This window comes from Gallus gallus, chromosome 2, assembly GCF_016699485.2.
Source record: "Gallus gallus isolate bGalGal1 chromosome 2, bGalGal1.mat.broiler.GRCg7b, whole genome shotgun sequence".
Lineage (NCBI taxonomy): Eukaryota > Metazoa > Chordata > Aves > Galliformes > Phasianidae > Gallus > Gallus gallus.
The window spans coordinates 6,343,221-6,357,065 of record NC_052533.1 but is presented as its reverse complement, the minus strand read 5'-3'; the positions used below and the strand labels follow the sequence as shown (position 1 = coordinate 6,357,065).

At 46.4% G+C, this 13,845-nt stretch overlaps 1 protein-coding gene and 1 long non-coding RNA gene across 26 annotated transcripts in view; one reads left to right on the top strand and one right to left on the bottom strand.

Annotated features, from left to right (window-relative positions):
* The window catches only part of PRKAG2 (protein kinase AMP-activated non-catalytic subunit gamma 2), a 182,415-nt gene that overhangs the window by 135,676 nt on the left and 32,894 nt on the right, over nt 1-13,845 (top strand). For 18 of the 25 annotated variants that reach the window (NM_001278142.1, NM_001278143.1, XM_046921537.1 and 15 more), the window contains 1 exon segment: nt 7,095-7,176. In NM_001278142.1, the coding sequence (NP_001265071.1) occupies nt 7,095-7,176 (82 nt within the window). 25 annotated transcript variants of the gene reach the window in all.
* On the bottom strand, nt 322-7,109 carry LOC112531929. Its single transcript, XR_003074113.3, has 2 exons — nt 6,676-7,109; nt 322-5,910 (listed from the first exon to the last, which is right to left on the bottom strand). It is a non-coding gene; the product is annotated as an uncharacterized LOC112531929 (long non-coding RNA).

Sequence of the window (13,845 nt, the reverse complement as noted above, 5' to 3'; positions counted from 1 at the left end):
AAGTACAGGACGTTCTTTGCTTTTCATTTTGTGTTAAAAAGGACAGAATGTTAATTGTTGTGCTGTTTGATTACTAACATCTCACCCTAATAATACTGAGTCAGCCTCCACCCATATTCTACAGGAATGAGCTGAGGAATTAATACTGCCCACAAAGCCTTAGTTGGAGAAGGCTTCCTTGATATCCCGGACTCAAAACTCTATCAGAGCTGCAGAGTGAGACAGAAATACGGCCGGAGATAAGAGGTTGTGCAAACAAGGGCCGCCTCTTCTCCACTCGTATTTCCCGTTAAGAGGTTAACTGGCGATCTGGACTCTCACTTGCTTGTTTACTTCCTTTGAAGCTTACATTGTTAGAATCACTTAACTCTTGTGTCACTGGTACACAAATTTTCTTCTCAAACAAAGCAGCAGTGTCGTAGGGCAGTGTTCTCACATGAGACAGGTTCTTCGTTTCTGATGTTAGATCAAAAGAGGTTTTGTAAACCCGTCCTGTTTCTCAACCCAGTTGGTAACAGAACTCACTGGGATCATCCCATACAGAAATATTTAGGTAGGGCTTTCCACTAAATATGCGAAATCACTTTCCACATTCAGTTTGTATGCCTTCGGGGTAATGGGATTTCAACACTCTGCACTGTAATCACAGTGAAGATTTGCTATAAATGCACAGTGTTTATTTCAACATCTTTCCTAGTGCTGAATGTGCTTCTGTACTCCTTTCTTTTTTTAAGGCTAAATTTTATTGTTGCTCCAATTATGTTACTCGTTCAACCTACTAAAGATCCCCAACAGGGACTGCTGATCAGTAATAATTAACTCTGTGAAGTAATTAATGTTATAGCTTCTGTTATATGTGAGGATACAGATTCAGTTTGGTGGAAGGCTAGTTAAATGTAAAAGCAATGCATAGTTAATCTGTATTCCATGCCAACAGACTCCTTTTTAGGACTACTGATGGATTCCTATTCTGATGGCATTGGGATGAAGGAAAAAACCTTTCTGGCTTGAGTGGCAAAGTCTGTTAGAGCTGTTGTAAAAAGAAACCACTGGAGTCATCCTTCATGTCACTATACAATAACAGAAAGACACAGAGAACAGACACAACTTGCCCCATCACTTTGAAACGTGCTGCAGGATAGCTGCCTCTCAATTCATTTAGAGCCCTGTAGATTAGGGACAGAGTACTGAGCTGCCACAAGGCAGGATTCAGTTGGGGAGGATAAAATAACAATGCTGGGTGCATTTTTAGTGCCAGGCGTTGTTGGGATTTGGTTACCGTGTTCTAAACGTTGTAATCTCTGCGTTGTCACTATCTTCATTTATACATACTACACTGGAATGACTACAGCATCTAACATCTCAAAAGCCTTCTGAGACTAGAGCAAATGTTATTGCATTTCTTCCAGGTACAGGAAGAAAAAACTTGAATCCAGCATTTTGTATGAGACATCCCCCTCTTTACTAGTTTGTTTGGTGCTGGAACAGAGATTCCTTAGAATAAATGGTAGAAACTACACTACCTGCACAGCTGCTCTGTTTACTCCAAGGTCTGAGGTAAGGAGGACTCTGCATCAGAACCAGGTCCAGAACTCTGCACTGGGCCTGACTCTGTTCTCTCATCACACAATGGGTACTCAGACAGCCATCCTACAGTCATGCTTTCCACAATGCAGTTGGCAGATCCAGGGCGGGATCCTAACCCCAGCCCTGCTGATCCCAGCCTTTTCAGTATTGCAGATCACTGGTATCAGTTATCACACTCTAGCAGAAAACAAGTGGGAGCTTAACTTACAGCAATCAGCAAATGAAACCCTTTTTATTCTGATATTTTTTGTCTCTTTCCACTTCATAAACCAGACTAAATTAAACCAAGAATAAGCAGTAAGTTTTAAAAATTAACTTCACACAAACAGACTGCTACAGAATAAGCATATCTATGACATACCTTTAGAAAACATCTAAATTGTTCATTGACAGCTCATCAGGAGAAGAGCTGTTTGACTACTTGAGTTGTACAGAACTGTAATTGTAAGCAGCACTAGCAACGGTGGGAAAATTACCATTTGTAGTTTACTCTTGCATTCGAAATGGGTTTGTCTTGATTTGCATTTAGATGGGAATTCCTTCTTGTTGCTCTTCAATCCATTAGGTTTTATAAGGTAAGTCATTTTTTTTTTCCTTTTGAAGTACTTCGAAGGGCATTCTGTTTTACTGCTGAACCACGAGCTGAACAGGTGGCACCCCGGCATAGATCAGTCTCAGCAGTGTTACTGCCTTCAGTGATCAGAACAAAATGATAGAGAAAGGTCAGGCAGAACTTGGAGATGGGCAGCCTTGAATTTAACTGAAAACACCTATTTCTTATGGAAGAACAAATGTGTTTGTGGCAATGCTTAAGCCCACTCCCATCACAATCAAATAATGGTGCTTCACTGTCATATTCAGAAAGTTCTCCCAAAATCCAAGCAAAGACTTCCTTGCTAAATGCTCAGTAGAAAGTTTCTTATTCTATAACCAGTGGATCCAGAAGATAGTTTATCACTTTCCTTCTTGCAAGGACGTATTGCATTTTGGAACCTGTGATTGTTTTTCCCTTTGGTCCTCTTCTTTTGAGGAGGTCTTCAAGTCTTTCTTTACACGTCATTATTTCTCAACTCCTATATCACTGTTGCTGCTTTTCTTTGGATTCTCTACGTTTATTCTTGAGTTCAATGCCCAAAGCTGAATCCAATACTCTAGCTGGTGTCTAATCAACAAATGTGCAGAACAGACTTCCATGCCTTACCCACATAGTAGACAGTGTGACTTTTTTTCCCCGTGAATTTGATACTGTTGTCTGACATTTAGTTTTATTCTTTGGTCATTTCTCTGCATGTCTGGTGAAAGCCCGTCTTTTCTCATTTTTGGTTATTCTCACTTATGTATAGCTCTGTATAACCCATACCAACATGCATCCTACTTTTCAAAGCATTTCAGGAATTCTCTGGATTATCTAAGTTGTAAGGCTATCCATAAACGTACAGCTTCTTTTAGTACTAGATCACCTGAAAATGTGGTTATTCATTATTCCTGCACTGAGTGACCAGTGAAAGCATTGAACGATATTAGAGAGAACACAGCCTTCCATGGGATCCTCTGTTAAACCCTCCCAGTTAGATAAAGAAACATTACTGCCTTCCATGTGAGCACAGCTCTGACCTTTAGCAGCAGTTTCATCTGGACTCTGGTTTGCCTAGAAGAGTGTCATGCGAGATAGTGTAAATAGTTTCATTAACTCACACTGCATCTGCCTACTGCAAGGCTTCTAACTCGTTATTACAGTGACTGAGATTGACTTGGTGTTGTTCATACATGTTGGCTGTAACCGGTCATCTTTCCTTCCTCTCATAACTTAAAATCGGTGTTTTTTCTCCTATCCATTTTGGAATCAAAGTTCTACTGACTAGTTTATAGTTTCTTGGCTCCCTCCGCCCACCTTCCCTTAGAGACAGATACTCCAAGCAGAATGAACATGACTAACTGGAGATGTAGAGATCTAGTCAGTGCAGCGATGGGAGCCCAGCACACACATCACGTATACTGAGCACTTGTCTAAAAGAGGTCATATGAATGGTGGCCTACAAATGACCGTTTCTCCACTGGTTGCAGTAGCAGCAGCCCAGGGTAACTCACTCAGTAGGAAAAGCTACTCTGTATGTGTCCAAGCTCAGGTGAGATGAAACTCAGGCTCAATCAGCCGCTCTGATCTGATGACTGCCACTGATAGATCCCTATCCCGCTGGATGCACTCCTACCAAGAACCCAAAACCTCTTTGGTTCACATCCACCTTTTTGTAACTTTTTTCACTGTATCAACCTTGAGTTATTTCTTTGCCTCTACAGAGATTGCTGGCATTGCTTAATTAAGCTTCTCTATCAGTGTTATGCCATAAGTCCTTGCTTTTAGGGCTTAAATAATACCCCTGTAAAATCTGAAACATGGCAAAGAAAAAAAATGCTTTCAGGCACTTTTGACTTTGCATATATTTTTCTTCTAAATTGATATAAAGTTTATTTTCCTTAATGATATTTAGCATACAAAGTAGATGCTCACTGCAACTCAAACAGTTAAAATGGGTTACCTGGCACAGTCTAATATCAAAAATTCAAATTCCTATCTAGACAAATCCCTATATATAGTTAATAGAAACCTCCTGTGGCAGCAGAGCAGCCATAACAAACAGATACTGAAATGTTACAGCATGTAGTATCATCCTGGTGGGAGTTACAGCTGCTTTGAAAGACAGATTTTCCCTACCTTTACCTAGTAATCCTTTTGTAAAACAGCAGGTCGAGTTTGTAGAGAGAGGTATTATCGAAGATTGCTGAAAATCTCTGCTGATTTGTATACTGCTTTAGCAGTTCACAGTGAACAACACCATTCTCAACATCCATCTAAGTGAATGTTAAAGCAGGCTGTTTCCAGAGGCTTGGTGCACTGCCACTGCTGCCCTTGGCATTTCTTGTGCCAGTGCCAGTGCACGCAGAGCTGGATCCAGAACTGATATGGATAAAGCCCAGTCTTTTCTCTTGGTCTGCTTGCTTTTCAGCTGCATCAGTTTCCTGTTCTGACTCACTGTGTTGCCTACAAGCACAAAAAGAGCTAGAATGCAAAGCGATGAGCAGAATGAACACCATTAGCAGCAGCTTGTTCTAAGATTGGTTCAAATACATTGTACAATTGAGGCAGAATGGGGGATGGAATTTCAGCCTTTACTGCTCAATTTACTTTGCCAGTAGTTTTGTTTTGTTTTGTTTTGAGCAGTATGGATGTAACTGCATGAAGTTTACATTACAAATCCCTGTTATATATTTAATCACCGCCTTTAAATTATCTCAACTTTCTCATCATACTCATCATCTGGATGTAGTTACAGCCACTGTAAAGATCTTGCATTAAGCTCTGAGGTTCCCAGTGCAGTAGGGCTCATTGCATTGAACAGGCTTACCTGGCTTACTGTAACATATCCCCATTTCACAGCAGTGAAATGCAATGCGTACCTTTCAAGACTCAGTGTCACTCCCACCCACAAATAACCTTGGAATTGTATTTCCTTGTGTCTGGTGCTTAGGAGATGATAATGTGGAGTAAATACCTGTTGTCTTAAACAAGAAACAAAATCAGGACAGTTATTTCCAATCAGGCATCATCTTATTCCTCTCTTGTGTTTAGCAAAGTACATAAAAACTCATCAATGTCAAGGCAAATGGCATGGAATATAATTATTTAGAGCCTTTTAAAATAGCTCCCAGAGACCATTAAAAGCTTCCAGAACACTTAAAATAGGCTAAAAATGCTACAGATTAATAGGAATTGCCTTCAGGCCTTCTGTGTGCGGTCAGATAGGAGACGTATCGAAATTCTGCATGTCTTCTGAAAGCACAGCTACAAGGGCTGCTCCGAAAGTAGTGCCTCCTATTTTATGATGTCGGCCTCGGATCTCAGAGGCGAACGTTGGTGGGACGGCAGTAGAGACTGAACTTTTCTGCCATTATCCCATTACATTTCGTTGCTGTGCGACAGGTGGCAGCAGAGGGGCAGCCCGACAGAACGGCGTCTGCTGTGGGAGCGCCTGTGAAGCAAAGGGGTGTCACTGAATTCCTCCACGCAGGAAAAAAATGGCAGCCATGGGCATTCCTTGACGCTTGCTGAATGGGTATGGAGGCCTAACAGTGGATGTGAGCCCAGTGAGGTGGCGATGTGAATACAAGCCGTGCTCTGGACGGCCAAGCAGATTTGTACGAGGGTGGCAGGCAGGCTCTTGTTCTGGCAAGAAAGCACAGCTAATGGTGGCGCCTATGTTAACAAATGGTGTTTTGTAGCTGAGAATTCGAAGGGTGTCATTGTGCTCTTTGCATCGGTTGTAGCTGCCATGGAAATAAATAGGAGGAAGCACTTTCAGAGTGACCTGAGTAGAAGTGAAACGCTTTAGGATTTTATTTCCGAAGGGTCTTTATGGTAAAGAGCCCCATATTGCCACTTCCCCAGCCTGTCCATTGAATACCCCTAGGGAGAAGCAGACCAGGCCGGCACTAACGTTAAAATTCTGCCTGATGAAACACCCCAAACGTTCGGTTCTTTAAGAGCGGTTTTAACGCGTGACCTTCAGCACAACGCGCCTTACAACGCCTCTGGCGGACTCCCGCCCCTCACAGACTGACGGAGGCGAGCGCTGCCCGCCCCGCAGCCCGCTCGGAGCGCTGACGGCCGGGCTGGGCGCCGCCTCCTCCTCACAACTGCAACCGAGGGCGGTGCGCGGGACGGCGGCTGCCCCCGCTCGGGGAGCGCCCGCCGGGGAAACCCCCCGCCTCCCCCTCCCCGCGGCGCAGTGGTGCCGCCCGCCTGCCCGCAGGTGAGCGCGCGGGGCCGTACCACCGCCGCCCCGCGGGGGGAGCCGAGGGCTGTCCTCCCCCCGCCCCCTCTCGCACCGCCCTCACCCGGCGCAGCCGGCCGCGCGTCCGAGCCGCGGGATGGGCTGCGGGAGGCGGCTGGCCCGGCGGAGCCCTTAGATCGGCGCTGCGGCCAAACCTTCCTCTCCTCCACCTCGCCCTCCCCGCTGCGCGCCGCAGTGGTAGTTCCCTTCCCCGCTCGTCGCTGCCCGGCGGCCCCGACTGCAGCAAAACGGAACGTACCATTCCCCCGCGGGAGGGGGAGGGGGGGCGGCGGGGAAGAGGCGGCCGAGAGGTGCGGCGGGCAGCGCTGCCCCGCGGAGAGCCCCACTCCCACCGCGCGTCCGACGGCCGCTCCCTGCGCGCGGGGCAGCGCCGGCGCCTCCGGGCCGCTCTGACGGTGGGAGCCCGGCGGCCGCGGGGTTAATGGGCCGCCGAGGTGGGGAGGGGGGGTGCTGGGGGAAGGAAGGGCGAGTCCCGGTTCCTCCCCCTGGGTGTGTGTAAGAGCGGCGCGCAGCGAGCCGGGCGTGTGCGGGAGGCCGAGGGGCAGCCGTGCCCGACTCCCTCTCGCCGCCGCCGCCGCTCCCCGATGCCGCCGCGGGGCCGCTGAGTCGGCGCCTGGATGCTCATCACGTCTCCTTCTCCTCTCTTCCCTCCCGCAGGCGGCGGCAGCGGCTCCGGCTCCCTCTCAGCTCCCGGCCGCCTCCGAAGGGATGCTGGAGAAACTCGAGCTCGAAGATGAAGGTAAAAACGCGAGGAGGGGACGGCCGAGGTTGGGGGGAGGGGGAAGGGGCGAACACCGCCGAGCGGCCCGGGGCGGCCGCAGCCTTTTGTCCCCGGGGCGGCACACGTGCGGCGGGGCCGGGCCGGGGGCGGCGGGGGCTCTTCCAGCCCGGAGCGCACCGTACCGACGGGCCGCCCGCCTTCACCTGCGGCCCCGGCGCCGCTTAGGGGGTGCAGCCCCCCCGCCGTGCCCCCTCCCCGCGAAACGCTCCGCGATACCAAATATAGGCTGTGAGAGCGCGGTGCGAGCCGTGGCCCAACGCTCCGCTCCCTGAGGCTCAGCCCCGGCTGCGCGCCGGCTCTTCCTGCCGCTCCTGGCTGCGGAACTTGGCCGGGCTGCTGCCCGCCTTCCCCATGGCTTTGCATCCAGCAAAGCTTTCGCTTCACCGATCGATCCGCATCGAGTGTCCCCAGCTTTTGTCTTGCGGAGAGCGCGGAGCCGATCTCTGCGCTCGGCGCTGCGAGGCGGCCCGAACTTCATAGGAATGCGTTGTCCTCCAGCTGCTGACTGCCACGACGAAACGGAGGACGAATATTTAGGGAAAACTTTGGAAATAGTGGGCTGAGTCACGCTGTGGAGGTAAATACCCGGGCTGCTATGCTAATAAGCCGCCTTGGTGGTTAGTAGCGTTGTGGGGCCGCTCGCTGAGGTAACACCTCGGTCCTGAGCTTCCTGTGCACGGAGGAAGGAAACTCCTGGCAACTGAATTCTATGAGAGTTTGGGTTTTTTCCCCCTTCTTCTTGCCTTTAGGAGTCGTTACAAAGTTGGATCTGTAATGAAATACTGAGTTCTGAATGTGAGGATACAGGTCTAACCTGTAGCTCCCTTGTGGCTGTCATCCCATACTTCCAGCTGGACTTAGAAAGAACTCAAGTTACTGATCTTATTTTTTAAGGTATATTTTTAATCTGGTTACCATAAATAGTGGCTCTTCAAAGCTGCTGACTCACTAACAGTTAAACCATTGTAAGCCCTTCAGACACCTGCGTGTCTGGAAAGCATGCCAGGCAGGAAGAAATAACCGAAAAAGCTGAGTTTGGAAACACCTTTTACCTCTTCAGCATCAGTGTGTGTTACTGTGAGGGATGGGGTCAGGGTGGGTATCTCTACAGAACACTGCAGTGAGGTAACGGGAGTTTGGTGGCTGCTGATTTGCTTTGGGAATCCAGTTGGCTTCCAAAGGAAGGCTTTGTGTGGGATCATTTGAGATGGGGAGAGATGTTGGGGGTCTGTCAAAAGGCAGTGCCTGGTGGCACCCTGTGCCCACTTCAGGCAGTGTGGGAACTTAGAAAGAAAGCGGTCAGCTGGTGTGAGTGCAAACCTCATCCTGTGCCTGGAAGGGCAACGGGAGGCCAGATGTACGTGGAGCTGAGTGTGGACATCAGACCTGAACTGTGCAGGATGGCTCTGCGTGGGGAGGCCTGGAGGAGGAGAGTCACAGCACGCTGAGATGCAGGCGGAAATGCAGCGGCTTACTTGCAGTGCGTGTTTTATGACCTGAATTTTTGCACTAGTTGCTGTAGCTTGTGCTAATATTGGGGGTGGGAGAGTACAGTGGCATCTGATAGTGATAATTTCTTCTTGCTGGGTGACAAGTAGTGCTCAGAAGTTGAGAAACAGCTTTGAAATGTTGATAAGATTTAATTAAGTGTACGCGGCCACAGTTTAACTGAGGATCTTTTGTCCGAGTCCAAGTGAACTTTCTCCAGCAATACCTGCACTGAAAGGTGAACTAGAAACACGAAACTTGTTTTGCCTCTGCTTTGGAGTGTTTCCTCTTTCCAGTTTCTGTGTCAGTTGATCGTTATCTCGTGTATCAAATTATGCTACAGCTCTCTTGAAACATAGAGGTTAATTAACAGCAACAACAACAACAAAAAAAAGCTGCAAAGTGAGGCTCAATCTGTTCACTGAGTGCCATCCAGTATGCTGGGAATGGATTTGTGCTTCTCATTCTCCTCGGAGGTTACACAAATGAGGATGCGGAAGCACAGAAGGCATTCATTTAATTTGGATTCTAATTAAGAGAGTTACACTGGAAAAAAGCGATCCAGGGAAGATTTATAGCATAAGTGGCAACGTGAGGAAATATGTGGAGTCTGGCATGATGAGATGGCTCCTAAATAAAGGGGGATTTTTTCTTTCCTCCACATTTCATACCTAATTAATGTGGACAGTGCTACACGTGATGCTTTTGTCCCTGAAATCAGTGCTAATCGTTGTCGTCTTCTTTGTGTGTAAAGCATGTTTAGTTAATGTGTGTGACAGGACTCCATGGGATCGCTGTGACTTACTGGCTGATCACTACCTTGCTTATTATTATTATTATTGGCTTAATAATACTGCTCTTATGGGATATAGAAGAGCAAATTCTCATCTCTGAGATGGTGGTTAACAGAGCAACTGCACTGCAGCTGAGACGGGACAGGTGCTGAGGAGAAGGACTAGGTAGGCTTGTGGGTATTTGACTTATTTGGAACTCCACAAAGGGCTTTTTCCCCAAAATAATCAGAGTAGAAAAGCTTGAAAGCTCACGCAAGAAGCCCAGAGTACCTTTGAACTGGAAGATTTTTCTGTTCAAACAGAAAACTTTATTAATACATGAGACACTCTGAACTCATTCTGCTCAGTGTTCCTTGGATGGGGATGACCTACCTATGTCTTCTCAAGGAGTATTGAAGTTATCTGTGGGAGGCAGTGGAGTTTCTTGTTGTAGCCTGGAATAGGTTAGTGCTCTGAGTCCTTTCAGGAGTCTGTTATCCGTGCTGTGGGTTTGCTTGTTCTGGGCCTGTGCTTAGTTGCTAAAATAAGCAATTCTTGATGTTGAAAGGGAACCTCCTGCTTTGCAGTTGATGTTTGTTGCCTCCTGTCCTGGCAGCCAAGCCTAGCTCCATCTTCTTCAGACCTTCCTTTCAGGTCCTGCTGAGCCTCCTTGTCTCTGGGCTGTGCAGTCCCTGCTCTCTTTGGCTTCTCCTCAGAGGAACTCCAGTCCTTTCATCACCTCCATGGCCCTTCTTCTGACTCTCTCCAGTATGTCCACGTCTCTTGTATTCGAGGGGCCCAGAATTGGATGCCTCACTCCAGGCATGCCCTTACCACCCCTGAGTAGAGGGAAGGGTACACCTCCTTGTGCTGCTGCCATTGCTTTGCCTAATGCAGCCCAGGATGATGTTGGCCTTCCTGGTGACAAGGGCACATGGCTGGTTCGTGTTCAACTGATGTCTGCCAGAGCCTGAGGCCCTTTGCTGTCGAGCAGCTTTCCAGCTGGGTATCTCCCAGCTTGTCCTCATACTTGGGGTTGTTTCTGCCAGCCTCCCACTGGCGAGTGAGCATCTGAGTCAAGGTATGACAATATGTCACTGTGTGCCAGAAATAATTGCAAGAAGTTGGTAAGAAAATGCACGTTAATGTGCATGCTAGACTTTTTTTAAGAATCGGTCTGGTTAGCAAGTCAGCTTAGGAAATGCTGAAGATAATTACTCCAAAGCTTTATTGTATTTAGTATTACTATTTAGTATTACTAACAAGGTACCAGAGATGCAGTGTTCTTTTGCAGCTGTGATTTGCTTCTAATAAGTGATAATCATGTGGTTTTTAGAGCTGTGGTTGCTGAGAGTTGAGAAATGGTGTTTTGCTTGTGAATTGAGCTATACTATATTGGGGTACGTGGTGATAATGATAGGGGGTTTTGTGCATCACCTCTTTCACAGCCTATTAGAACCGTGGGCGAGCATAACAAGAAATTATTATATAGAGAGGATAATTGGGATTAATAGACTTTATATGGTTTTAAATGAGAATATTTTTCTATTCCTGCTCCAGTATTCATTTGTGTTATAATATTTAAGGCATAACAGCAAGTGAGGAGGGAGAAAAATCATGTTAGTTGGTGCCTTTTTCCCTCTGGCTATCTGGTTTGATGTAATACTGAATAGTTGCATCTGTTCCTACCAAATTTACTCAACTTATTTTTTTGTCACTTTGCAACATAGAATATCAAAAGGATTTTGAGCTTTCCTGTGACAAAACTGTCAAGAGGGGTTAAAGAATGAACTTTTGAGTATTCCAGATAAGTTAGCTTTAGTAGTTCATGCAGGAAGTTACCATCAAGTGCTGTGCTGTCCTAGGCAACCTCATGTCCTTTGTCTGCCACTTTGCTATATACTGTCATCATAGAAGTATTCCCAAAGAAATATTCATCTTCAAAGTTGAAGGATGGAAACTCTACTTTTTTTTTTTTTACCTATAGTTTTGTGCACAAGGCCTTACTTGGAAAAGCATAACATAAACTTTTGGGAGTTCTGTCATCACAGGTGAGGATCTTTCACCTTGTGCAAGTACTGCATATGGCTCCTTCTGTCAGCCCAGCGCTCACCAGCTCCGTGTAGTCCTGATTCTTTCTGCTCCTATAAAAGATGCAGCTCTGATCATAGTGCTGAGTTTCACAGTGAGGAAAGCCCTCCTCAGAGTTGAGTAGGAGATAACCAATTCATAGCAGCACGTGAAGTCATAACTGGTCTTTGTCAGGAATCAAACATGTGAAGTGTTATTACTTTGGCAAATGTTTGAGTACAGCAGAAGATGCAGCCTTGTTGTACAGGACATGCTTTTAAAACCTCTGCTTTTGGCCTTGAGAGTAGAGGAGAAAAAGCTTGCATAAAAATTAAGCTTGCCAAAACACTTATTTTTTTCCCCTAATCCATTCCTGGAAACAGTGGAACTGTTCTGTCTGGGACTTCCTAGAAACAGTGGTAGGAGAAAGGCCTATCGTGGCAGCTGTGAGTCCTTATAATTATTTAGCCAAGATGCAAGCAACTGAGAACGGAACTTAATAGGAAGAGCTGGAGCTGATTTGTCTTGGTATTATTGCACCTGCACGATGTGCAGACGTAATCTTCCTAGGGGAAGCCATGATTAGCTGCCAACAGGTTGGTAAACCTCTGCTGTGTGTGAGATCCAAGGCTTTGAACAGTATCACCTCCACTTCCTTCCAGGTGCCCTGAGAACATCTTAGCATGTTGACTTGTAGATGCTGAGTTGGCAGTTGACTACTTCAGTAAGTAATGGTAGAAACAGCAGGTATGACAGTATCAGTGTTGCCTTAGAGATGACTGCATGATGGTGTTTCTTGCTTGTGTCTGCTTTGGTATGCAGCAGCCTGGTGGAGCAGGGTGGCTGTTGCCTTTTCCTTGATAAACATCCCAGGTGGTGGTCTGAAATACTCTACCTGAATGTGTGGTGCCTGTGAAGGGATGATGGTATAGGTGAGATCATGTTGTTGTGTTGGTAGTCCGGTAACCTCAGCTGCTAAATTTGATTTTCATGGTCGAGTCAGTGCTCTGGGCAAACTTAGTGCCCTTGGGCAAGGCTGGCTACTGAATGAATGGGACTTGATTTAAGCTGAAATAATGCCAGCGTGGTAAGAACCACAGTGGAATATCTGCGTGAGTTGGCTGAGTGTAATTACTGCTAAATAATCCTGAGATGCTTCTGCTTCCTAATGACCTTCAACAGATATGACTGTCATTTAAGATAGGGTTCTCTGTAAAGCATACTCCGTTTTGGATAATGTGAGGCTGGATGTTCACAAGTATTTGTCCATGGGGCCTGACTTTTAAGTGAGGTCACTCAAAGCAGCAGAAGTTCTGTTAGGACCTTACTGTAAGCTATCAACAGTTACTTTACTGATCTGAGTGCTTCCAGAACTTAGCAGGGTGTTGGGAAGTAGGCAAGTCCAAGATATGTTAAGAAATGCACTCTTTCCAGAGGAGATACAGCACTTGGGGGTACTGTTTTTCTTAGCAGTTCTTGCTCCTTGAAACAAAGCATGCCTCTCTGTACTGAGGCTGTTTGGCTACAGATGCATGCAGTGGTGGGCTTTACTGGGGCTCTGCTTGGAGCAGAAAAGACTGACAAAGGAAAGGCAGGGAGGTTAGGAGAAAATCTGCCCATGAAGGAGTTACACCAGTGTCTGATATTAATGTATCATCCAATCAATGGAATACAAACATAGCTATGTTAGGGCAGAGCTGAATTTGACATTTGGCATGTAGTCTAGTTTGGCATCAAGACAGAGCTTTGGGAAGCCTAAATAACTCAATCCTTTTAGGAGTCGCTCATGTCTGACGTGTTTCTGACTGATGTGGTTATTCTTGTGGTAGTTCTCACTGCTATTCGAATAAGTCTGACTTGATTTTTAGATGCTGAACTTCACATGGATTTTGCTGTTCCACGTAAAGCAATTTGGTGAAGAATTCTACTGGTAGTCGAAATTCACAGAGGTATAACTGCAGCAGAGATTAGATGGCAATCCTCAGTTTTGCCTTAAAGCAGCTTTTAGACACTTCATTACAGTTTTTTCAGAGACACGTTTCCTTGTTTTTGGACAACATTATTGTGCTTTCCTCTACGATTTGGTTCAGGTATTGGGTATTCTTAATGATAATAAACAACCAATAAAACAAAAAGCTTTGCACTGTATGGCCATCACAGGAGTTCAGAGAAGGATCAGCTGTGGGTCTGCTTGCAGTAATGTGCGATGAAGAGAATGATCAATACAGCTTCTGAACCAGGTTCCAGAAAGCTTCCCTGAGTGTGCCATATTGATGTGTGGTGGATCTCACCTACT